Source organism: Emydura macquarii, unplaced genomic scaffold, assembly GCF_026122565.2.
Source record: "Emydura macquarii macquarii isolate MOO-44397 ecotype Brisbane River unplaced genomic scaffold, CSIRO-AGI_Emac_v2 contig_1363, whole genome shotgun sequence".
Taxonomy (NCBI): Eukaryota; Metazoa; Chordata; order Testudines; family Chelidae; genus Emydura; species Emydura macquarii.
In genome coordinates, this window is record NW_027131500.1 from 11,768,085 (window position 1) to 11,794,076 (window position 25,992).

The 25,992-nt window shown below is 36.8% G+C and overlaps 1 protein-coding gene across 2 annotated transcripts; it reads right to left on the reverse strand.

Moving 5' to 3' along the window:
• Nucleotides 1-3,572: 3,572 nt before the first annotated feature.
• ANXA10 (annexin A10) lies at nt 3,573-22,845 on the reverse strand. 2 transcript variants are annotated; one of them, XM_067551977.1, is made up of 10 exons: nt 22,829-22,845; nt 17,653-17,766; nt 16,023-16,113; nt 15,086-15,165; nt 9,994-10,047; nt 9,773-9,866; nt 8,545-8,640; nt 7,173-7,231; nt 5,089-5,211; nt 3,573-3,895 (listed from the first exon to the last, which is right to left on the reverse strand). In XM_067551977.1, the coding sequence occupies exons 1-10, from the start codon at nt 22,838-22,840 to the stop codon at nt 3,827-3,829; spliced, it is 792 nt and encodes a 263-aa protein (XP_067408078.1). In that variant the 5' UTR covers nt 22,841-22,845; the 3' UTR covers nt 3,573-3,826. The 2 variants fall into 2 exon arrangements, with proteins under 2 accessions (XP_067408078.1, XP_067408079.1); XM_067551978.1 differs by lacking the exon at nt 22,829-22,845 and adding an exon at nt 18,434-18,480.
• Between the last annotated feature and the right edge of the window lie 3,147 nt (nt 22,846-25,992).

The window sequence follows — 25,992 nt, forward strand, 5'->3', positions numbered from 1 at the left end:
AAAAGTGACAATTGTTTTAAGTGCTTATATACAAATGCAAGAAGTCTAAATACTAAGATGGGTGAACTTGAGTGCCTGATGTTAGATGATGATATTGATATAACAGGAATCATAGAAACTTGATGGAATGAGGATAATCAATGGGACACTGTAATACCAGGGTACAAAATATATTGGAAGGACAGAATAGATCATACTGTAGGGAAGTGGCACTATATGTGAAAGAAAGCATAGAGTCAAATGAAATAAAAATCTTAAATGAACCAAACTGTGCCATACAATCTCTATGGATAGTTCCAGAGGAGTAGCCGTGTTAGTCTGTATACAGCAAAAACAACGAGAGTTCTGTGGCACTTTAAAGACTGACAAATTTAATTTTTGTAGGCATAAGCTTTTGTGAGACTCAGCTCACTTCATTGAGTGAGCTGAGTCTCATGAAAGCTTATGCCGACAAAAATTAAATTTGTTAGTCTTTAAAGTGCCACAGAACTCTCGTTGTTTTTTCTACGGATAGTAATTCCATGCTTGAATAATAAGAATATAGCAGTACGGATTTACTACCGACCACCTGACCAGGACGATGAAAGTGACTGTGAAATGCTCAGGAAGATTAGAGAGGCTACAAAAATAATAAAAACTCAATAATAATGGGTGATTTCAGCTATCCCCCTATTGACTGGGTACATGTCACCTCAGGATGGGATACTGAGATAAAGTTTCTTGACACCTTATATGATTGCTTCTTGGAACCCACAAGAGGAGAGGCAATTCTTGATTTAGTCCTAAATGAAGCACCGGATCAGGTCCAAGAGGTTAATATAGCTGAACCGCTTGGTAATAGTGACCATAACATAATACAATGTAACATTCCTGCGTGGGGGGGGAGGAGCACCAAAGCAACCCATCATGGTAGCATTTAATTTCAGAAAGGGGAACTACACAAAAATGAGGAAGTTAATTAAACAGAAATTAAAAGGTACAGTGCTAAAAGTGAAATCCCTGCAAGCTGCATGGAAATATTTTAAAGACTCATAATAGAGGCTCAATTTAAATGTATGCCCCAAATTAAAAAACATTGTAGAGGACCAAAAAAGTGCCACCATGGCTAAACAACAAAGTAAAAAAAAGCAGTTGGAGGCAAAAAAGCATTCTTTAAAATGTGGAAGTTAAATCCTATTGAGGAAAATAAAAAGGAGCATAAACTCTGGCAAGTGAAGTGTAAAAATATAGTTAGGAAGGCCAAAAAAGAATTTAAGGAACAGCTAGCCAAAGACTCAAAAAGTAACAGCAAATTTTTTTAAAGTACATCAGAAGTAGGAAGCCTGCTAAACAACCAGTGAGGCCGCTGGATGATCAAGATGGTAAAGGAGAACTCAAGGAAGAATAGGCTATTGTAGAGAATATCTTCAAGTGTTTAACGTAGTCCAATTTGTTACAAAGAGCACAGGATAATTCTTTTGAAGTAAAACTATGTCCTGTACCACATAGTCAATTCCCCTTCTGCTCATAAATTCGTTCATTTAAATAACCAACAATGTTTGTACAGATACAAGCACTATTATTTATTATTTTTATTACCATAGCACCGAGGACCCTTAGTTGTGGACCAGGACTCTTTGTACTAGGTGCTGTACAAACAGAACAAAAAGACTGCTCTGGCCCCAAAAAGCTTAGAATAATTCATATTTGGAATACAGTATGCAGGCTTACAAAATATTTATTTAAAATCAATATGAATTTTTTTTTCTTTAACTGTTTTCTTTCAAACATACCTGGTTTTGCTTAAAGCATTGCCCCATAGCAATGCAAATGCTGGAGTAATGAAGCCCAGAGGGGAATAACAAGGTCATATAAACGAATAAGAAGTGGAAAGCCAAAAGAGCAATTTACCATTTAAATGTTCAATACATTGGCCATGATTCAGCAAAGCACTTAAGCACATGTGCTTAAGGGATTACTTGTGCTTAAGTGCTTTCTTGAATTGGGGCCAAAGTAATTTAGGGTCAGATTATTCCACCTATATTCTTATTGAGTAGTACCTTACTACACAAGAAGTCACATTGAAATTACTGCGAGTTCTTTTTGGCAAAATAGGACCATTGGTGATATGTGATCTATTCTGTTTATGATCATTACATTGCCATTTGGGCATGCAAAGGTATCTGTTATTCACTTACACATCTTCTGATCATATACTACAATTAGGGGCACCTTAGAAATAAGTAAGCTACATAGATATATATTCAGCATATTACTATACCATTTACCCATTGAAATGACAAAGACTGCAAATAGAATACTAAATTAAAACCTCTGGTATATTTAATGGTTTTCGGTTCCTATGGACATATCATGGTGTAAATCCCACTGATATTAAACTGCACAGATCAAGAAAAGAATATGGTACTTTTGACTTCTAATTTTCTGGTTCACTTTCAAAATGAAAAAGAGAAGTTATTTGTTTGGTATATCTTTAAAGAGAGAGAGGAAAAAAAAAAGAGAAGAAGAAGGAGAAATTCCTTTTGGTGAATGACTGATTGACACCAGAAGTGACAGGTGCACAGTTTATTAACAGCCAAGTAATAATATGGGGACCATAAAAGCTGGGGTATGAGAAAGTAGAAAAGAGTCAGAGGAAAAACAAGTAAGAAGAGAAATCACACCTTTTAAGGTAAATAGAGAGAAGTGTGTTTTCCCCAGACTTCAAGAAGCATGATGGGTCTTTAAAAGAGTGTCCCTATTATCTGGGTTTGGTGCTGTGGGGCATTGCTTTAGGAAAATGTTAACAGGCAATTAGCAGGCTTCATTTAGGGGGTGGTAGGTCATGGCTCGACACTGCCCAAAGCCCTGGGATGGCTTTGTCAGACAAGCTGAGGGCCTGGTGGCAAGTTACAGTCAGTCATCCCCCAGTGGTCCCCAGGTTCTCCCAGTTTGACAAAAGGGAAGAGAAAAGTAGGGGGACCCAGATTCTCCCTCTCTACCAGGTCCCGTCTCAGGGCCCAAAGGGGGAGGGGTAAAGAGTGTCTCAGTTCCTTCTTGTTGATACACCAGACCAGCCTCCCCAGTTCTTTCTTCAGTTTGGGGAATGGTCACACTGGGCTTGCATCCCAGAAGAGGTTTGCTCAAACAGCCTCAACAATTCAGATATTCAGCTGGGGCTTCCCAGCTCACTTTTCAGTATCCAGTTATTCCCCCTTATCAAGGAAAAGAGAAGAGAAAAAGAGTCAGGAACCTGGCCTCCCAGTCAGGACTTATCCATACTCTAGTCTTACCCACAGTCTAGACCCTTCCCCTGTGAATACCTCTGTCCCAGAAGCTTGTGCTACAAACTGGCTGGCTGGCTGGCTGGCTGGCTTGCTTGCTTTCTGCAGACAGCCTCTCCACTCCCTCCCTTCCCCTGACTGTCAAAGTCTCCTTTTAAATAGGTCCTTCATTTGAAGCATGCTCTGCAGCTGCTGAGGAGTAGGGCCTTTTCATTCCAGGACTGCTCCATCTTTCCCTGAGCCTGTGTGTGGGGTCTGTAAATCCCATCATAAGGCAAAATAATACACACACATTTTTGTTAAATAGAATTGTATTAATTTTACATTAGATAATGCAGATCCCAGTAACAGAATTTCTTCATACGCTAGGAAAAAAATCATGTTCCTGACCAAACAAATTTGCCTTATTTTCAAAAAGATTTAAAGTTAGAAAATATATAGCATTGATTCATCCACTCTTCATATAGTATAGGACTAGCCAATAGTTATAGAGAAATGTGCCTGGCTTGGATTTCTGTTAATAATGGATCCATACAGCTTTCAAAATTCATTATCTTCTTTCTTTAATAATCTTCAGCATCACCAGCACAGATGGCAAGCAAAGCTGTCTCATAATGTCCTGAAGCAAAGTGCTGCAAAGGAAAGAATCTTTTTGTGATGATAATTTTTCTGCCCCCCCGCCCCCGCCCCTCAAGAAAATCATTTGTGTGTGTTTGGTAGGGACTTTTGAGAAGTTGTGGTCTTTTGCACAAGACTTTCAATGCTTCATAAAGATTCTAGGCCAAGTGAAGAAACTCTGGATTTATGTCATTGTAAATCAAATCAAAATCTGGCCAATCATGTTTTCAAGAAAATAACTCAGAATGAAATAAAGGACCAGATCCTGCAGACACAGAATCTGCTCTGCTGTTATTGAGGTTAATGGCAAAAATCCAATGGACTTCAGTGGGACTGGCATCAGATTCATTGTAGATGTTTATTAGAATTTTTCCCAGTAGTAGCTGAGTACCAGTAATGCAGGATTTTGTTTGTTTATAGAGGAAACAGATGCACTAGAAAGTGAAAATCTGGTTCCATAACAATAAGTTTATAAGGTTAAAGATGGAAACAAATCCATTCTGATCAAGGACAAACTAATTGCAGGATCTACTTTAATTAGTTTAATGAAAAATGTGTTACACAGTGCTGTGCTAGAGTTCTTTGACATCTTCCTCAAAAGAAAACATAAATGGAAGGTTTTTGTGGGTGGTGAAGCACTGTTTTAGGGTGGATGTGATGAAGTAAATAATACACATACATTTAAAATGCTCTCAAGTAATGCATAGTGCTGGTACTGTGTTCGTGGTGGATGTGGCAAGGACACTTGAGTATTTTAAAGCAAGATTAGCTTTACCATGTGATTAACAAAGGAGGCATAGCCCAGGCAAGGGAGTTGCAAAGATCATTTTACATCACTTCAGTAGCCTTGGATGACTACCTATTGGTTGCTCCACAGCCCAGAATACCCAGAGCAGGGTGTGCTCCGGCCAAAACACCTCCCTTTCCAAATTGACTCTGGGGACAAATTTAGAGCAGGGGGTTATGCAGGAAGACCACAGAGCTGCTCCACAAGTTCTACACCAATAGGGGAACCCCTTTATGCAAAGTATTTCCCACCAGGCTGGTCTGTCCCCTTCATGCTACCAGAGGGACAGAATCAGGCTTATAATATGAGAGTGAGATTTGAATTTAGTGGGAAGTGTTATCCCATTTTCATTGTTCATTTATTGAAAGTAGTCAGAGGCACTGAACTGATGTAACAATGCACAAGTATATAGGGACTTACTTTGATATCATGAAGCAGAGATTTCCCATATCTCTCTTTGTATCGTCGTCTTATATTCATCAGATCTATTTCGCTTCTGGCAATCAGAATTCTGATAATAGTTTTATTGTGGAAACCATACTCCTAAAAGAGGAGAAAGATATGAGGAAAGTTGGCTGAGTCTATCTATCTGAATATGTTAATATTATGTGAAGATAAGCAAATTAATTAGGCCATGTAGATATATATTCTGGATTTGAGAGAAGCTTGAGATGTCCTATGGTTTTATTATACTGAGCTTTCTCATGTGTGAACAGTGCATTTCATATTACTTTGTATTAGAGATCAACAACATCTCTGTACTTTACCTGCCATTCAAACTTTTCTTAAAGTGTTATCTTATCAATGGACAGATATATTTACCTTCTTCTTCTTCTTCTTCTTTTTTTTTTAAACAGTTAAGCATGTACTTTGCTGAATCAGGGCCTCAATCATTAGTCTTTTTTGTTGAGACTGCTGGTCTGGTGGCTTTTGTTACGTGCAATTTGTCAATTCAAGAGTAGACTGAGACCATGATCCCTTTTCACACTGGTCACCGAACAACCACCAGATTCTAACCAGTGGTTTAGAACTCTAATGCTTTGTAGTCAATCATGAATCATATGAGCTGTTCAATTTCTCAGATAAATTCCCTTTCAAAACCTAACTGCATGGAGAAATGGTGAGAAACAAGGTAGGTGAGGTAGTATCTTTTATTGGACCAACTTCTATTGGTGAGAGAGACATGGTTTTGAGCTTACAGAGCTCTTTAGGACACTTCTGGAGGAATGGAGGAATGGTGACATCTAGTGGACAGTAACATTAATCCAAACAATTTTTCTTTAAAAGTCCTAAGGGAAATATTTACTTATTACAAATGTTGGTCTATTTAAAGGTGGCAGGTTGAATTTATCAATTAGCTATTCACACTGGAATGTACTAGAATAAAGTAGTAAGGGATATTCAGAAAGCTGCATTTACAGGATTTGATTCTTATTTGGTGAGTGCACTAAAATCTTTCTAACAACCCATTATAGTTTTTACGCAAACCATAGTTTTCAATATTAGGAGCTTTCCTAACAGACTGAAGCTAATCATGCAATATTCTAAATAGAAATCTGACAAAGGCTTGACACAATCTGGCTGATGCATTCTGGAATGGAATATTCTTTAAAATGCCTACTATAGACAGCATACCATATCACTAAGCATTTCATTCACATCAGTCAGTAGACACTAGAGTGAAACAGAACTTTACTTTACAATTTCTGAAATTTTATTTAATGTATTTTATCAAAAGCCTAATCTGACTGTGAAAATAAAAAATTACAAAATGTCACTTTTCACTCAAAAATGATTTTGGTTTGCACAATTTTGAAACAATATGAAAATGCTCAAATTTTGAACATTTTAAATTTTGTCATGAATACTTTACACACATTTACATCACCAGCACACAATATGAAGGAAAAAACAGATGCATAGTATTTTACCCCTATGCAATATTTGTGGATATTCCTCAGTGCATATGCGTGTACCCACATTTGCACCCAGTTAATTTTTTAAAGCAGTTGTGCACAAAAATATTCGGGTTTTCACATGTAAATGAAGTCCCATTGAAAATATGGCCATTGGTATATTCACATTACAGTATTTGTATTATTCCACTCATAGTGATATTTATTAAGTTGTACAGCTGGCAGCCACATAATAAGAATAGATCATATTGAATAATAAAGTGAACTTTGAGTTTTGCACACCAGGGGGAGATGTAGTCCATACAAAATGATGGTTTTCAGTTTTCAAAAAGTGAATGCAGTTACCAAACGAATAGTGTTAAAAGAATCTAAAAATGAAACTTCCTGTTTTCACAGGGAAAATTCATCTGTTGCTCAAGCACTATGGCTTTGAAATTGATAACATTACCAAATTTTTTAAAACAAGCAAGCAACACTTTTAAAGTGGAAGCTATCAAAACCCTAGCCCTTTTAAAGCAAATGAGCCAAATCATTAAAAATAGGCAGTAAAATATCCTTTGAAATATGTGAAAGAATAGTGCTACTTACATGGATTGCATTGTAAAGCCTATTCGCAAAATAGGAAGGCTTATCTCGAACGCAGAGAACTAGGAGAGATATGATATACAAAAAGGAGAAACATTAGAGACTTCCAGAAACCTTTTAGCATATTTTGATATGTAATTATAATTATTTTAGGTGTCTGAAAGTATATTCGGTTCCTTTTTCTGTCACCCTTCATCAACAACGTGTTTATGTGATCTTGAGGGTGCTTATTGCATTGAAATGAGAAACAAGTTGATCCTGGTTGGTAGAAGCTTTCCCACACTGCACAGTTCATGACTCTGGGACCTGGTCTACACTGGCCACGGATTTTGGTATCTACATAATGTCTACTTACTGCAGCGTCTGCACTGCGCTGCGCTGACGGGAAATGCCCTCTCGTTGATGCCCTCTCTACGCTACTTGCTGGGGTGGATTTACAGAGTCGACTTCAGGGTTCAATGGAGCGAGTCTTTACTGCCACTCAATCAAACCCGCAAAATCGATCCTGCACTGTGCTGCCGGCAGTGTAGACATAGCCTGGGTCAGGTTGCCCCTTCTCTCTTAGAAAAACCTGGGGTACTTGTCACAGAGTTTTCCTAACAATACTCATTCCGTGGGAGATGGCAGAATTTTCAGTCCTATGGAATTGCCCTTGGAAATTGCAAGTTATGAGGTTCTAATTTCAGGGCTACCTGCAAGGAGGCTCTCTGCTTCTGAACTGGCTGTGGGCCTTCTTCCCCAGGCAGTGTAGCTTTACCTGTGGTTCATCTTAAAGATATCCTGCTGGTAGTTTAAGTATATGATTGTACTTTTCAGTCATAATAATCTGCTATTTATTTATAGGCTTTTATATGGTGCTTATCACCATACTATAAGTGCCTCACAAACTCCAAGTAATTTAGCCATATGACATCTTTGTGAGTTAGGGAAGTATTATTACTGTCATTTTACAGATGGGGAAACTGAGGCACAGAGACTTTAAGAGCTTGATCCTACAGCACTGAAGTCATGGCAGTTTTTGCCATTTGTTTCAGTGTGAGCAGGATCAGTGCCTAATAGACTTGCCCATCGTCCTCCAGGCAGTTTGTAGCAAAACCAGAAGCAGAATCCAGTTCTCCTCAATCCTAATCCAGTAATCCATATGTTTATTTTTAGCCTGAATTTACTATGCAATTCAAATATCCTTTCTTTTATATATCCTTAGACTTGTTGATTGTCTTCCAAAAGTTCAAAGTTTCTACACCATATATGAAAATAAACTAGTAGGGAAAATAGCACAAAAAGCTTATATTTGCATCCTTTAATGCACCAGATATACTATACTGTATATTTAGTAAGAAGTTATTATTAGTATTAAATAATAGTTTTATTTTACCTATTCCTATCAGTAGTTCTTGAAAGTATCCATCGTAACATTCATTAATAGCATCTACTATATCTTGCCCAGAGATGTTTTGGAACTCCTGAAAAACTGAAAGAAATTAATACATGTTTATTTATATTCTATATTAAGAGTAGAAACTAGCCCCAGCAGTTTTATTACTGTTTACATTTGAGATGTCTATTACCTCAAGGTGAAACTTAATCTATAATAAGACATTGGGACAAATTCTCAACCCAATACTTCAGGCAAAGCAGATGAAAAGCTGCCCTAAAAGGGCAGTTGGCAATTCCTTGGCATGGGAGGGAATAGTATAGCTAGGTCTATGCAAACGCCTTCCCCCACTCACCATGAGGTGTTTTGAGGTTAGGAGTATACTCCTGCTTGTCCTTGTTGATATAATAACCTCCAGGAGACCATTACAATCTGATGTAAGTTAAAGCAACCTTTTTGCTACAGAATTATCTGGAGAATAACAATTCCATTTTGAGATTTGTTTTCATTCCACATTGGAACAAAACCAAAACCTTTTAAATGTTTTCACAAAATGGAATTCTGTCTAATTATCTGTTTTTGGCTTGAAAAGGTCAGGTTTTCGTTTCATCTCACTCTCTCTCTACACATGTGCAGTCAAGGAGTCTGCACTGGACCTCAGAAGCCTTCCCATGGAAAACATCAAAAGCGACATGTTTCTACAAAACGTATCAGCTTCAATGGAACATCATGTTTTGATAAAACATTTGATAAAAATGTTCCAATCACCTCTATTAAGCAGTTGTCACTTTTTGTGGGTATGTGTGGGGTATTATTTAGTCCTGAACTGTCCCCAAGACTGGGAGAAGTGGAAAGATGGCTTCAAAGCATCTTTGACTCCCTTCCACCAGATGAATTGAGTGTGAGCTCAGTGCAGCTGAAGACTGAGCCCATGATCTTAAACTGTTCTCTCTATGATGCATTTTTGTCACTATCTATTTTATTCTGGGTTCAGTTTTGCATTCCTTGCACACCCAAAAGTCCCATTAACTTCAGTGGGAGTTTTGGGAGCATAAAGAATGCAGGCTCAGACTCCTGTTTCAGACTGCATTGGAACCTAAATATTGGTTTGTGAATTCAGCTTCTGCGCCTAGGTAAAATTATGCCTGTTTTTTCCGTAAGTTATATTTCCCCTTTCCACTGTACATTCAAATACTGAGTAGCTGGATTAATAAATGATGATAACTACCCATCCACAACTGCTGGTAACTCTTGTTGCACAGGATCATTTGCAGCATGTTTTTGTGTTCCCCTGTTTTCTGTTGACATGCTTCCCATAGGACCTAATGCATTAAAATAATAACAAGATGCAAAAGATCATCAGTCCCAAACCCCTTTAAACAAGACTTTCTAATAGCCACATTTTTATTTTCTGTTATTTTTGAGAAACCAACAACTGATTGTCATTACCATTGCATCCTGAGCAGCCATAGCAGGATCTGCATACCCTTCTTCCCGGGTTCCCTGTAAAAAGTTAAAACATTTTCCTTTATTAGTTTTTCTAAAATGACTGCAGAAGAATGAGATGATCTTTATCTACTTCTCATTCACTGAGATATCCATTCTGGGATTTTACACAAGAATGGTATGTGATAATGCTGGTCTACAAAGCCCTAAAATATTCTCAGAGGTGACATTGGGAATTGCTATGGCATTTTTCCAAGCGCCATCTCCGGGGTGGAGGAATTCTGGAATCATGATGGAACTGATGACAGGAAGTAGTAGAAGAGTTGGATACATTTGTGTGTGCAGTGAGATCATATTTTAAACTAATCCTTTGCTTTACGTAAAGGAAAAGTTAGTGAATAACTAGATGACATTACCAGTTTATAAAGTTATTATAACATGTGGTTATGATGTAGGAAATAACTGTACAAATGGCATCTTTGTTCCCAACTTATTTTCCACTGATACATTCATTCAACTTTGCTATATTTTACAAGAAAAAAAACCCACATTATTTTTCTCACTGTCTAAACTACAAGATCAGCCATATCAAATAGTGATCAAGCTGCTTTACAATATTATCATCACCACCTACAATTAAGATTCAAGATCGAGAAGTTGCCTGACAATTTTGATGATGCATGAGTCAAAAGAGAATACAGTTTATTCTCCTGTCGCTCTTTTGGCTTTACAGTTCTGTAAGCTAAGCAGATATGATTTAGTAAATACATGAGGATCAGATATGTTTAGTTAGAACAAAATGGAAGTCTTTTAGAATAACTCCTTTTAATCATAATTACAGTGTGAGGATACAAATAAACCCAGGTTACAGGAATCTTATAATTCTCAGACAGCACTTAATCATTGCCTTAATGATATGTTTTTGAAGCAATCTACTTTAGTTTGGAATTGACAATCATTCTGGTACAAAAATGAAAGTAAGGATTAAAATTATGTATTGTCTGCCAACTACTAGAATGACCGGTTTTCAACTCTTGCCTGGTAAATATGTTAATTCTCATTTTAATTAAATTGTAAGGAGTTTGCACAGAACAAAGAATGAAGTTCTTAGTGACAAGATAAATTGCTTAAAGAAAATTATGCTGGATTGACTGCCTGTGATTGAATACATGAAACTGAAAAATATGACAAGTGGACAATAAAAACTGAGTAGCAGTGCTCTACATAAACAAAAAACCCTACAGTTATATTTTAAAATGACTATTCTTGGCATTGTTTGAACAGAGATCTCTATGAACTGCATCAATATCTTATTTTTAAATTCCAGAAAATGCTGGTATTTTAATTCACACCCATGCCAAAACCTGGGGAAAAAATCAACTCTTCATATCATATTAAAAGTCTGCATAATTATAATTGGATCCAAGTACATTACATTAATTAGGAAGTAATAAGCCTTCCAGAAGCTTGTCTCTTTGATGGATTTTGCCACTACACATTGATTGGTGGGGGATATAGGTATGCTTTTCCCTTACTGAAAAGCAGGTAGACTGCTACTCCTTCACAGAGCCCCAGTGACCCCTATTATCAATGCCTCTGTGCTATCAATTGCAGGATCAAGGCCCCAGAATTTAATAGAGAGTAAATCAATATGATTTTTTAGAAAACACAAAAAACCAGAAACTGTTGCTACAGAATGATATCCTTTCTATAAGTTACAAAGAAATATGTAGCAGGAATGTAATTTTCTATTTTAGTCTATAATATTGTCCATTTTATTCTACAAAACTGTCCAAAAGAGAAACTATAAAACATATATAATTTTCAGTTACGTGCCATGGGACATTTCCATAATTGTTTTTTATTAACATATATAAAGCAATATTGACACAGAGATAATTAAAAAAATTACAAAAATGTATGAAACTGTGCAATTGGAGTTCTTTTCAGGCTCCAAAATTTGAGATAAATAGCTGGGGATCCTGAGATATCCTCTTTGGGGATACTTGTGGCAATGTGTTTGGACCAGTGAGGACTGCAGAATATAGGGCAGGATGCTTTGTATTTGTCCTGTTTGTAAGAAAAAATTGCCATGGCTTTAATGCAGGTAAGACCTAAGATATTGTGCAACCTTTTAGGGGTGATAAGGAGTTCATCACCAGGGAGAAAGTCTGTTGAACATTAGAAGAAGGAAAGAGTCTTTCTTTTGAAGCGCCTATATCTAGAACATCCATAATTTCTCTCTCCTTGTCATCCACTCCCCATCTCATTTTGAACCTCATCAGAAACCATCCTTTTCACCTTTGAACTTATGTTTGGTGTCTCTACCATTCCTCCCTGCTAGACTCTGTGTTGTTATTTATTGTTTAATTCTGCAAAGCATTCTAGAATAATGGTTCAGATCATCAGCTGGTATAAATTGGCTTTGCTTCATTGAAGTTAATGAAGCTGTGCTGATTGACACCAGTTAAGAATATGCCCCAAAGTTTGTATGAAAGATTCTGTACAAACAAGGCCCTGGTTCTGCAAACACACAAGTAGCACCTTTTACTCGTGTATGTAAAATTACTCTCATGCATAAATAGAGTGACCAGATAGCAAAGTGTGAAAAATCGGGATGGGGTGGAAGGGTAAGAGGTGCTTATATAAGACAAAGCCCCGAATATTGGGATTGTCCCTATAAAATCAGGACATCTTATCACCCTATGCATAAATGTTGGCAGGTTCAGGGCCTAAAATTACATGATATTGAATTAGGCCCTAATTTAATAAAGTACATAAGCACTTCCCTATCTTCAAGCATGTGAGAAGTCACCTAGACTTCATTGGGATTATTTATGTGCCTAACCCTGGGGAAAAAAAGCATCATGCTGAATCAGGGCTTTAAGCATTAAGACTTATTATGAATTAGACGGAAAGTTCTTTGAAGTAGGTGCCATGCTTTCTTATGTTTGTACATCACCTTGCAATTCTGACTGGGGTCTTTGAGTACTACCCTGATATAAATGATAAATAATAATATCTTACTAAAAATAACACAAAGCTCAATATATTTTAAAATATCCCCAATGGCAACTAAATGATTTAATAAGCTTTGTCATATATTTTCAGGAAAGAATTCTTGAATTTTATTGTAGATTGGAGAGAAAGTTAGAGGTGGCATAATTTGTGATGCATATAATTAAGGATGTTTGCCACTTTTCATTATAAGACCCTATTTTCAGTTGTTTATAACTTTGTCAAACTTTAACTGGGTTGATTTTTGCCATGCTGGGTTTCTGCCTCAGGTTGATGTTTTTGTTGTTGAAAGTTTCAGCTAAAACGTTTAATATGTTTTCAAGAATGAGATTCATGATTTTTCCCATGTTAAAAAGAAAACCTACAAATGTTTCTTTGGTAACCTCTAGAATCTCCATACTTTGGAACAGGGACTTGAAATTAGATAGGGTAAAAGTCACCACAGTGTCAGGGGTATACCTTTTATAATGCTCTGGAATGAATCAGGGCTGTGTACTGAAGGAGACTATTCTCAGTATAAATCCCCTCATTCATTTGTGTAGAAGTTGGAAGATATGTAGTGAATAAGGAAGGGGAACAGTACAAAGAGAAGGGATGGTCTTATAGCTAAAGCACTTGAATGCCATCCAGAAAAATTAGATTCTTCCCCTGCCTCTGCCACAGAGTTCTTATGTGATACTGGGCAAGTCACATAAACCAAAATTTTCAAAGGTGTCCAGGGCTAGGATGGTACTAACTAAATAATGTATGCAGCTACATGCTGAATGATTAGGATAAAGAGGAATTTTGAATACTTATTAAGTGAGCATGGTCCATCCTTTGCACTGAATGAGGAAGGGTCATATGGAAAAATAAACAGCAATAAGACTGTAATTATAATGCATGTGTACAAGGAAGTCAAAATAAAGTTTATCAGGAAACCCTGATCCTAATATATCCTAACTTTTGGCTGGTTGCCTTGTTAATCGTAGTGTTCTTTTAATGTAGGGGTTGTTTGTTTGTTTTTATGTAATACAAATACAAAGTTTCAGCTCCAGGTGCAACCGAAAAAATGTGCAATCATTTATTATGGCTGCTGTGCTCCATTTTCCACAGGCAAACAGTCATTTGTGTACTTATTTGTAAAAACAAATGCAGGTACAAAGGTGCATGTAGATTCCTAACAGTGCATCTGTTGCTTTTGACCTATATTGTGACAATCCCTAATTCAAAATTTTCCATGTAAATGTATTTAGACGTTTAAGCTATAATAATACATGAAATACACACCAAGTGAATTAGGCCACTGGCATGAAGGCATTTTCCTCCTCTATGTCTTCTTGATAACACTAGGTACTGTCTCCATTTCTCATCTGCCCCTTGCCTTATGGCATAAACTTTTAGGGTTTGAGTCTGTAAAGAGTTGAGCACCAGTTTTGAGCTCCTGAGTGTCTCCTGCATGGTGACTTCAGTGAGAACTGAGGTACCTCAACATAAAGCACTCAAGCCCTTTCCAGGATCTGGCAGTTTGTAAATAATATTGACAATTCTCCTGCATGAGGTACAACCATAGTGTAAAGGGTATGTTATTTGTCACATTTCTTCAGTACAAAGAACATTTTTTTTTAAAACAGAAGGAACATAAAGATCTGTTTAATAATTTCTTGCATAGTCAGGTCAGTATTTCTTCATTTTTCTATGTTATGTACAAACTATGTTATGGACAGTAACACTCCATTAATGAAGCAAAAATTGAGCTTGTGAAAGAAAATCTCTTTTGGATATGAAGATACATTCCTTTTTGACAAGAGATGGGCTGAGCATAGGGTCAGAAGCTGACATTTTCAGATTCTCGTTCAATAAAATACTCAATTGACCTATGGTTGCATTCAAAAGCCAAAGTGAAAGCAGATGAAAGGATTGAAATTCTAATCTTTCCCCCTTTTTCTGCTGATTCAAAAATGTAGCTTTTCAACCATATTGAGCATGGATTAGTTTTAACGGTAGCCAGCTTAAAATCTGAGGCTCCTTGAACAATATCAGAAGATGGTTCTGCATTTTTTAAAAATGTAAAATATAATTTTAGTTTGTACAGTACCTGAATGAGGTTCATAAGTGTGTCTCTGAAGTGGCCTGAAGTCTCAGAGTAAATGTCTTGTTGAAGATCACTACTGTATTCTGGGGTGCAAACCACAACAAACTTGTGTTAAATGTGTAATTTCTAGAACACACAAATATTCTCTGAATAATGCTAGTGAAGATTTGCAGTGACAAGTAACTAGAATGAAAAATACACTCAGTATATTGACATATGCCAGTCTTTTAGTACTTTTCATTCTGCATTTACCAATAAATGGGCCTAATCATGTGGGCCAGATCTTCAAAGGGATTTTCGGAAGTGTTTAAGCAACTTAGGTACCCAATTCACCCTCGCCTGCTTATGCACTTTTGAAAATCCTATGAGGCACCTAGCTGCATCTTTAGGTACCTAAACACCTAAGAAGATCTGGTCTGTAGTACTCACTGCTAGCTAGAACCTCAGTGACTTCAATGGGATTTTTAGCTAAGTAGGGACTGTGGGTTCAGGCTTAAGATGACAATTAGTGTAGAATCAGTGAGATAGTTAAACAGAGAAAAAACAAACAAAAACAAAACTCCAAAAACAAACAAACAAAATACCCTTCTCTTTAAAGAGTTGAATATTCCTCCAAAAGTTATAGTCCAAAAAATCAGTCTTTGGGTTGTGAGACATTTCAAACATCACAGAGTCCAGAATGTCTAAAAGTACTGATAAATATTTTTATGCTAATACTATAAAAATTTAAACTTGATTTATACATTTTGCGTCAGCCTTTTATGTACAATTATCTTGAAACAAGAAAAAAGGAAAAACAATTGGCTTTAAGAATTCATCTTTGGAAGTCTAGCTCTTTCAATCATGCCACTGTATGCAGAACACTCAGTCAGAATTCCACCCTTGCAGGACATACTACTGTATACTTAATAAAATAAAATAAAATAAAACAAAACAATACGCATTAAGTAAGCTTCTTTCATCTGGAAGATCTCCCCATTTGATCTTGAGGCTAATATATCAATTAGACAATTCTCTTCAGTGCCTGCTCCCTGCAAGGAAAAAATAGCAAACAAGTAAGGACATTACTAGCAGGGATAATGGCTTCCAATATAATGTGTTATGTTTGTCAAAGACAGTGAAAGAATGCTAGTCTCAATTAGAGGAGTTCATGGTATATTTTTCTGGGTTATTTTCCTGTGAATAAGGGTACTGATTTCAGTCTTTTTAGGGTTACTGATTATCTTCAGTGTAATCAGTATTAGAACTGAACCTGTAAACACTTACAATAGTTAGCATGTGAGCAGTCCTACTCCTAAGGCAACCTGGAGAGTGAGACAATGCCCTACTGCTGGGGTGGACATGTACTGGGATGAATTTCATCCTTAGGGAGCAGTAAAGCCCTTGTAAGCACGTGGGGCTTAGTAAAGAATTAAATGCATATATCAAGCATATTGTCCCTAATTGTGCTAAGGATTGAGATCATTTGAAATGTATTTGAACATCAGTAACATGCTGTGCTTCCAGTTTCTCTTTTTGGAGTGATTTAGAAGTACATTTTGCAATGTTTATAACAGTACTTGATTTTTACATGAAGTACCTCTACATTACTATCATGCCATGACCATGTAGGACTGCAAATTATTATATTTCCTCACAGGGTTGTTGACTTCAATTTGTGAGTTTGAGTTCATACTACAGACACTGCTTTTGATAGCTGCATACAGCTTTGGTTAATGACAATGAGAATTCTGCATTTTAGAGCAGGAGAATAAGCCAGCAAGGCTTCAGTTCTGCAGACATGTATGTGCTTTATTTTAAGCATTTGAGTAATCCATTGACTCCAAGATCAAGGTACAAGAGTGTAAAAAAGCACAAACTTGATCCAAATGCAGAAAATTTCTAGATTTGGCAGTTCTGGTCAATAGTGATAAAAATAGTACTTCTGATGCTATTAATGGGCTATAGCAATCTCACTGCTAACCATCATTTTAAAAAATATACCAATAGTTCTAAAATGCCTTGTATCAAATGTTTAAAAATAAATGACATAGTTGATGCTCATTTTATTTGCTGGCAATGACTGCTTAATAAAATAAAATGGTTCCTAGCCTTGAAAATGGGAATTCAATTAAAATGTTAAGGGATAGTTATTGATTTATAAAAGAGTAATGTAGATATTAGGGTGCAGATCCTGCAAAAACTTATGTATGTGCTTATGCATGTGAGTAGTCTAATGAGAAATATTCAATGGGACTACTCAATGTGAACATATCTAAGAACATGTGTAAGAGTTTGCAGAATTGGGGCCTTACATTTCAGTTAAATCACAGTGTAGAAAGATGTTATTTTCTTCAGTTACTTGGTTATAGTAATCTGATTGCTGTTTTTGTAAGGCTAGAATATTATTTATATTGCCTTTAATATATCAATACATGTAAATGGTATAGTACTGTATATTTCTCCTCTCCCACTAAACTGAGAAATGCCTTTTTAACAGTGTATCATTCAGTTATATGTCAAAGAATCTATTAAACAGATGTGAGTTGCTGTAATCAGTGCCTATAAGTATTTTTGAGTTAGACAAGCACCTTCATTGCATGCCAGAGCTCATGGGCATCATAGGATGCAGGTGGGTACATCAGGCCAACCATAACTTCTTTGAAGTGATGAGAGAGATTCTCTTTCAGGTCCATAATCAAATCCTTGGGAAAAAGATAATCAGGATTATTTTGGTACTCATGCTGTGTAGTGGAATATCAATCACTGAAAGCATTAAAAATAAAAACTAGCAATTATTTGTGAGGGATTATAAAAAGATGAGCTCTGCAGGCTGGATTGTGGCAATAGTTACGTAACAAAAACTCTTCTTAAAGCTGTGCATAATCTTACTGATAACATGGGCAAAGCTACTGTACATACAAGACAGAAAAAACACAGCAACGTTGGTTTCTGGTTAATTAGAACATAGGTGAAAAAAAACCCCAATGCTTACAAAATGGAAAAGATTGACACTGGTAAGGAAAGACATTTGAGGCCAAATTTTAAAAGAATCTTCAATCTGCTTTGAAACTTTCTTCCATAATTTGTGTCTGCAAATTTTTATGAACCCCAATCCCCAGGCAAAACAGATTTTGCTTAGTTTATTTTAGGGGGAAGTCACCTCAGCTATATTTTATGGGTTGTACTCAACTATATTTGTAAATAGGTTTGTAATCATATGTAGAGCAAACAGTTTTCCCAGCCTGTACAATTTTTCAAGATTTTGAAAAATGAACTCATTCCACATCTGGATGAAACAAACCTTTTTGAAGTTTCTCAATAGAAAAAACAAAATAAGAGAGACTCTAGGCTGGTGATTGTGGCACTCACCTGGAATGATCTGAAGGAGAGTGAAGAAGGACTTGAACTTGAGTTTTTATAACCCAGTGACCCCAACCATCAGACTGTTGGCCAGTCTGGTTTCCCACTCTTTCCTGTTAGAAGGGTTCCGCCTTTTATAAATAATTAACTCTTCCTTGGTTCAGGGACTTGAATCTCCCTCGCTGGTGAGTGGTTTAGCCATGAAGTTATAGAGTCAGTCACTCTCTCAAGCAATATTTAATTATTTATACAAAGTGGAACAGGTTCAGCAGGCAAAACTGAGAAAAAGACACACTGATTTGGAGCAGGATTCAAATCTGTATGTGATACAGCCAGAAGCATGTTATAACCATAGGACTATAAGCTTTCTTAGTCTTGGGCCTCCCTGACATTCTATCCTGAACCTGAAAAACTTGGGTTAGGCATGAGATAGGCCAGGATGCCTGCCTGTGGCAGAAGATTAGGCACCAAGGGAGTTTTTACTGTGGACATTTAGGTAGTGAGCTTTGGCGCCAACTGAGTGAGGGTTCTGTGGATTGCAGTGGTGCCTTAATCTTGAAATCAATAGAAGTTAGAAGCCTAAATACCTTTGAGGACCTAGGCTGAGATTCCTACTACCCTTATCTTGGATTTCAATCAGTGATCAAATAGGCTCCAATCTTATGAGCCATCCATTCCCCTCCAGGTATATGCTCTTTCAGTCCTAAAATAGGGATTTTGCTTTTGATGGATGGAACCAAAACTATTGAAATTATTTCCTTCAGTGCAACATATCAAACACTTTTTTTTTGTTTATTGGTGAAGATTATTTTTGTTACCAAGAGATCCCTGAGGATGATGGAATATATAACTGAAATAACACAGTTAATGCAAAAGCCTGTCTCCCCTCCCGTACACCCCCCCCCCCCCCCCAGAGAATAATTAATGGTAACCACAGGATATCGGAGTATAATCAGTTTAGTAGACAGAGCAGCAATGAGGAAGAAGACATACAAATTAAAAAAATTAATTTATGGTGAAGAAACAATATGTAATTTACCCTTAATGTACATTAGATAATTTTGACAACTACTATATCACACATGGAATTGAAATTAATTCATTAAGATGTTTTATTGCTGACAGCATGCCTGTGGGAATATGGATTAATAATGCAAATGGAGACTAATTAAAAATTACTCCTGGAATCAGAACCAGGGTAGAATGAAGAGTAGTAGTGAAAAAAGAAGATACAAATCTAAGTTGTCATTATTAATGTTTTTAAATTGTTTCTGCCATGAGAAATCCTTAAAAGGACTAATTATAAGAAAGAATCTCCAAATTTGTGGATATGTCAGAATCATACAGCCAGTTCAGAACGTATTAATTTCAGCAGTTGTTTTTATCCATTTCTGTTTTTAATTTGCCCTATTTCCAGTTTGTAATTCATGTTAATGTCAATAGGAACAAGTTCCTATTGAAAGCACAATAGCTACCACATTAAAAATTGATCTATACAGAGGTCTGAACAAGTTGTTAAGTTTATATATTAGTGTCTACACAGTAGCCAGTTAGAATGAATTTAAAAAATCAAAATAAAATATTAAAGCTGAACATGTCCCATGAGAAAGAGCTAGAAAACAGAGAGATGGAGTGAGGAAGAGAGAGAGGTTTGGAGAAGTGGCAGAACCTTAGCATTTTTGCCTGCTCCCTCAATCAAATAGTAACTAGTTACTGGCTCCCATTTCCACATCACTATACATAGGGTTGGCATAAAGACTTTTGGGAAGGTTAACGAGATGCACCAACAAATAGACTAATTTCACTTAAAGTGTGTGTATCTTTAGATTCTTCTCCACCTCAAATATTCTGCTGCAGAAATGGAATCTAATTGCTTGCTCTTTATAACACTAACAACTGAACTATACATTGAAAGAAGGGCTACAAGTTTTCTTTCAAACTGAAAGCTGACAGTCTCCTTTACATTTCTAGTTCCCCCTGATCATGAGGACTGCAGCCATCAACATTACAGGGCACAAAGGATGTGAAAAGGAGGTGAATTTAAGGTAAAATTGCCCTAGAGGAATCTATTCTTTGTTTTTATTTATTGGTTGGTTTGTTTCCAGACTTTAAAATGAAAATCCAAACTGTTGAATTAAATATACATGACAGGAATTATCCTCCATTAATACAGAATATCTCCAATCACATTATGTAAAGTCCACCCTCTAAGAGGGAACTGGCAATTTTTTCTCCAAATAATATAGATTTTTATACCTGTTTTACCTATTGGTTCAGTAATTTAAAATAAAATATCATTAACTCTTATTTTATTAAAATGATAGCTCTAGTTGCAGGTAGCATTCCAGAAAAATGTCAGAGGAGCACTTGATGAAAGGAAATGCTGTGTTTCCACACAAGTACAAGATTTCTGCTGTGGACTGTACACACAACTGAGATGACAGAATTTAGATTAGATTAGCAGAGTTTCTTAACAAAATAAAATGAAAACTTGTTACAGTGCCTATAACTCTGATATTTGCTCTTTATTTTTAAACTGTTGACTCATTCCCAAACATAACTGGTAGAGCAGAAATCATTAACCCTCAGTTACCAACTATTTTCCCACACACAGTCTGAGCTTACCACAGTTTTCACTACACTTAGTGAAGGAATTTGTAGTAACTGTGTAGTAAATGATGGCAAAAGCTAACTCTTTAATTGCAACTATTGCAGTTATACTAGAAAGGAAGGATGGTCCAGTGGTTAGGGATCCAGCCTAGGACTGGGGAGACTTAGATTCTGCCACAGATTTCTGGTGTGATTTTGTGTAAGTCTGGGTCTATTCCCTTTTGGTAAAGGGGGATAACAGTACTCCCTGCCTCACAGGGAGGATGGATAAATTAAAGACTATGAGATACTCAGATGCTATGGTGATAGGAGCCATATAAGTATTTAAGATTTAAGTATTTTGATTTATAACATAAAACCTTCTATACCTTTGTTTAAAGCTATAATAATCCAAACAAAATCAGCAGCTCCTCCTCCCCCTGCAAATCAGAAAATAACTAACTAAACATGAAAATCAAGGTCAAACAGAACTCCCCTCTACCCATAAATATCAGCTTTCCTTCTGCCCCTCCATCTCTTCATTGACTCAGAAAATAGGTAGGCTTTGCAGCATGTGTTTAAAGTCAACAGACTTGGGCTATTTTGGATCAGGGAGGGACTAAGTTCCAAAGTTAGGGTTTTCTTATGGAGGACACCCTCCCCGCAGCTCCCTTTTACCTGAGAAGCTCCACTATAAGTATCAAGACACTTCCCAAGGAACATCTCTTTCCTCAGGGTTCTGGTGAGCTGGTAGATTGAGCAGGTAAAGGGCGATCCAGAGTTCTGGGAAATTGGATTTAACTCAAGCTATTAAGCTAATTTCTATTATGACTGAGGAGAAATCTGGTGAGTTTAATCTTTTAATCGGTTGTGTATTTTAATATATAATAAAACACAGCTCTTGTATTGCCCTTTGTATCTGTAGATTTCAATGCTCTTTACAAAGAAAGTATCATTATGCCCATTTTACAGATGGGGAAATTGAGGCACATACAGGAAACATGACTTGCCCAAAGGCACCCTTACAGGACTGGGCATAGAATCCAGGTCTATTGAGTTTCAGGCCACTGCTCTATCCCCTAGGCAACAGTGCCTCCTCTGACATGTATAACATTCTAATGTTAATGGTAGGTGCTTTTTATAAATTTAAATAGATTATAAAAAAATTAGAATCTGACCAGGAGACTTCCTGTCCTCTCATATATGAAAAGTGTGTGTATATCTATCTGTATAACAATTGTGGTGGTGTATCATCAAATTGTGCCATATTACCTCTAGATGTGAGCAGATCTGTTCTCATACAAGTTCTGAAGCACCTTACAAACATTATTTACATATCAACGTATATCTGTGAGGTAACTTATTCCCAATGTACTAATAGGGACTCAGTGGCACAGAGTTTAAGTAAAATGTCCAAAGTCACACAATGGAATCGGCAGAAAAAACTATACTTGAGATGTTGGGGTGAGGGGAAATAGAGGTATTTCTAAAGAATGTATGCACGCTCAGTGGAGGAACAGTGAATGAACTGTAGGAGAAGAAACTTTCCATCTTGCTTCCTTCTTTGTTTTTTAGGTCTAAACAGATGTTTAACTTCCACTGTCATATAGATGATAAATGACTGTCAATACCCCTGCAGGTTTTAGACTTATACAAATGAAGTAGTTGTGCACCACTCTGTGAACTGTCAATCAAGTGGTGATAGATAGAGCTGCATGCCAGAGATTGGGTTCCAGAAAATGACCTGAAGAAAAGGCCAACAGCAGTAAGTATAAGAGAGAGATAAGTGAGGACACAGTCAAAATGACATCATACCCTGCCATACATGTCCCTGTAAGCCTCTGCAATCATAAGTCTTTGTGCATTGCAACGCTGTGTTAGAATATTAATCAACATATCCTTTTCACAACCTGGAAAGGAAACAAGACAGAATGCCTAAATTAATGAACTTTTACTTATATATTTATCATTGTTCAGTGAGCAGTATGCAAGATACCATGTTTTGTTCAAATGCATTAGCCACATTTCTTGCGGAAAAAACTCAGATTAATATCAGATTGGTATTTACAACCATCAATAATATTTATCATGCTTATGTACCTTTTACTTGCTGCTGTACTATGGATAAATAGTCAAGAAATCTGTATTATCATCAAATGCATTACCATGTTTCTCAAGGGGAATGGACTTGAAAACATCAGTGAAATTGGATAAAGGCTTTCATCAAATGAGAACGAGGCATTTAGGTAGGATTTATAACCAGGCTTGGAAAGTTGAGTTTGTATGTTGTGACAATGCTGATTAAATTGTCATTTGTGTTATTGATCTCCAGTATTGGAATGACTATTTACAGAGGGACCATTGGTTGTAAAATTGCTGAATAAAGTGCTCAGTTGGATGGCTTAAAATAAGCTATTGAAGGATTATTTATTAATATTGATTTCTGAATGATGCTTTAGGACTAGGGGTTACTTTGTAGAAGAAGGTTATCTATGATCATTATCTTGTGACTGATGATTAGAGCTACCTGCTAAATTTATGCAATCAGTATGACTGCTAAAATTCAGAAGAAGATAACAGATAACTCACAATTCATTCACTTACTTTGCTTTTACCTCCCAAAAGAGAACTCCTGATGACTTGATCTGACCTGGCTTTTTAATAAGATTCCTGGGATAGCTCAATTGACTTTAGTGGAGATACAATGAAGGCCAAATTCATCGGTTATATATATTTTTTTAAGAACTGCAGGGACTATTGCTGCTGAAAACATGAAGAAACAATTTTTCCTGTGTAAAAAGAAAGTACTATGTTCTTGTTTCTTCTTTTTACACAGAGGAAAAAAATTGTTTTCAGTAGCAGTTATTAAGCCAAACCTTTACTATTAATAATCTTTGTCCGTGCTGTGTGGTCAGACACTGCGTGGGAGCATAAATAGTTTTGGCGTTATTGAGGGTCATTTGAGGCAGGCTACATTTCAGAACCATTGCAACAAAAGTCACAGAAGATTATCTTCTGTGGAGCAAAATGTTTCTCTTGATTTGCATTCTAGACTTAGATTTGTAATTGCATCTACTTATGGAATGTAATATGTTTTTAGTGCTTTAACTGCTTGGTCAAGCCTCATAACTTTAAACTGAGCACTGAAATGAGCCTGACACAGCAATGAAAGAGAAGCCTTGAAAAATGAGTCAACTGTAGGTGGAAAACACACTTGAAAAGCTTATGAATACAATAATGGTGCACTTCTATGTACAGACCAGATTCTCTGCTGCACCCAGCATCTGCTAGGCATAGCAGAAAAGAGTCATTTGCAACTCCCTGATTGTGAGACTGGTCCCAGACCCAGAATACTTCAGAGCAGATTTAAGGCCCTGTTAAGGAAAACACCTATCAGGTGTTTAATTTTCAGACACTGAGTCCCATTAACTTCAATAGGATGATCCACATGCCTAATGGTAAGCACGTGCTTACATGTTTTGCTGAATTGATGTCCTAAATTCCACTGGCTAGTAAAGACTTCCCTGCACTGGAGTGTGGTGCCTGCTGGGGACTGCTGAGCTACAGTAACCATCTGGCCGAGCATCCTCCTGCCCAGGCTGGGAAAAGAATGTCATACACAAGCTTCTCACCAGGTGGAAACTCCAATTTATGAGACCAGTATGTATCAGGAGTAACTTCAGGGATGTGAATGGAATGAAGCAGGAGAAAAATGAGAGAATTAGGGACAGAGGTAACTCTTGCTATATGTTTCTTGGTAACCTACTCAGTCACTTTGAGCAATATCTTCATTAAAATCATGTCCTCTCCAGCTGGAAAAGTGGCTGATTTGATGGAATGTATCACCATGGAGACAGGGAGATACAAAAGGGGTAGAATTCCAAGAAAGGTGGTAGTAACTTGCACAAAGGTGAGGTTGTAATACTCCTATATTGATGGGCCAGCCATCCTTATTTTTATATCTGTATCAGCAACACCTTGGAAAGAATAATTAAAGAGCCAGCCAATCAAAATACAAGTTATGTAAAGGTCTTTACAAGCCAAACTGCACTTTTAAATTACATTGACTCAAGACTGTGTCAGAAGAACAGACAACTGCATAAGCCCCTTGCATGACCAAAATGTAACAACTTACCCATGGTACCCACAGAATGGGATCCTGTGATCTGTCAGATATTTGTGTAACAGACATGACAAAATCTAGGACAAAGCTTATTGAATTAAGTTAAAGTATCTTAGGCCAGTGCATTACAAATGCAAATGTTTATGTATTATTGTGGGATAGTATGTAACTTTTTAAGGGGGAGACAGGACTAATATAAACAGTATTATGTGCTTCAAAAGACTCTTAAAATAATGGACCAGACAAGACTATTTTTTAGCTGTGTGGGGTTCCTGGGAAATACTTGGGAAGAGGGAGATGCAAATTACTCACCTTAGGAACTATTCTTTTGGAGCTGTCCCTTAAAGAGAAGCTTATTGTCTGGCTGATTACCTATTCATGGACTCTTCAAAGGCCCCAACTGGCTAAAGAAGGGAATCACTAACTCATGGGGGAGCTAGTTCTGAGTGAAAACTTTGTTATGAACTGCTGACCACAGGAAAACCATGTCTGTAAGGTTTGAAGGACAAAGTACAGAGGAGTTGATCAGTGGTAGGCTTATTAATATGCATATATTCTCTATAATGCTTTTACTTTAAGAATAAAAGTGCTTGCTTAGAAAAAACTGTGAGGTAAGTTCTAACTACTGGCAATTACATTGTTATAAGGCTTTGAAGAGCAAACAAAGTGCAGATGCTGGCTATTTAGGCATTCTGGCTTTCTGGGGATTAGTACAGTAGAGGCAAGGAACTGTTCAGCCCAGAAATACACCAGTCAGAAGGAAGAGATGTATGTCTCCACCCAAGGGAGATGACAGCACTGGAGCCAGCAGCAGATGTCCTTGCTGGACCCTGGAGGGAAAATATAGGTGCAGTTA

Bases quoted from the DNA above. Each gene is read 5' to 3' on its own strand.
- ANXA10 (XM_067551977.1), bottom strand. The intron at 8,641-9,772 runs GTAGTTATCATC...AATTTCTTTCAG, and splicing joins TTACCAGCAGTTGTGGATGG to TTTTTCAGGAGTTCCAAAAC. The intron at 5,212-7,172 runs GTAAGTAGCACT...CTCCTCTTTTAG, and splicing joins GGCTTTACAATGCAATCCAT to GAGTATGGTTTCCACAATAA.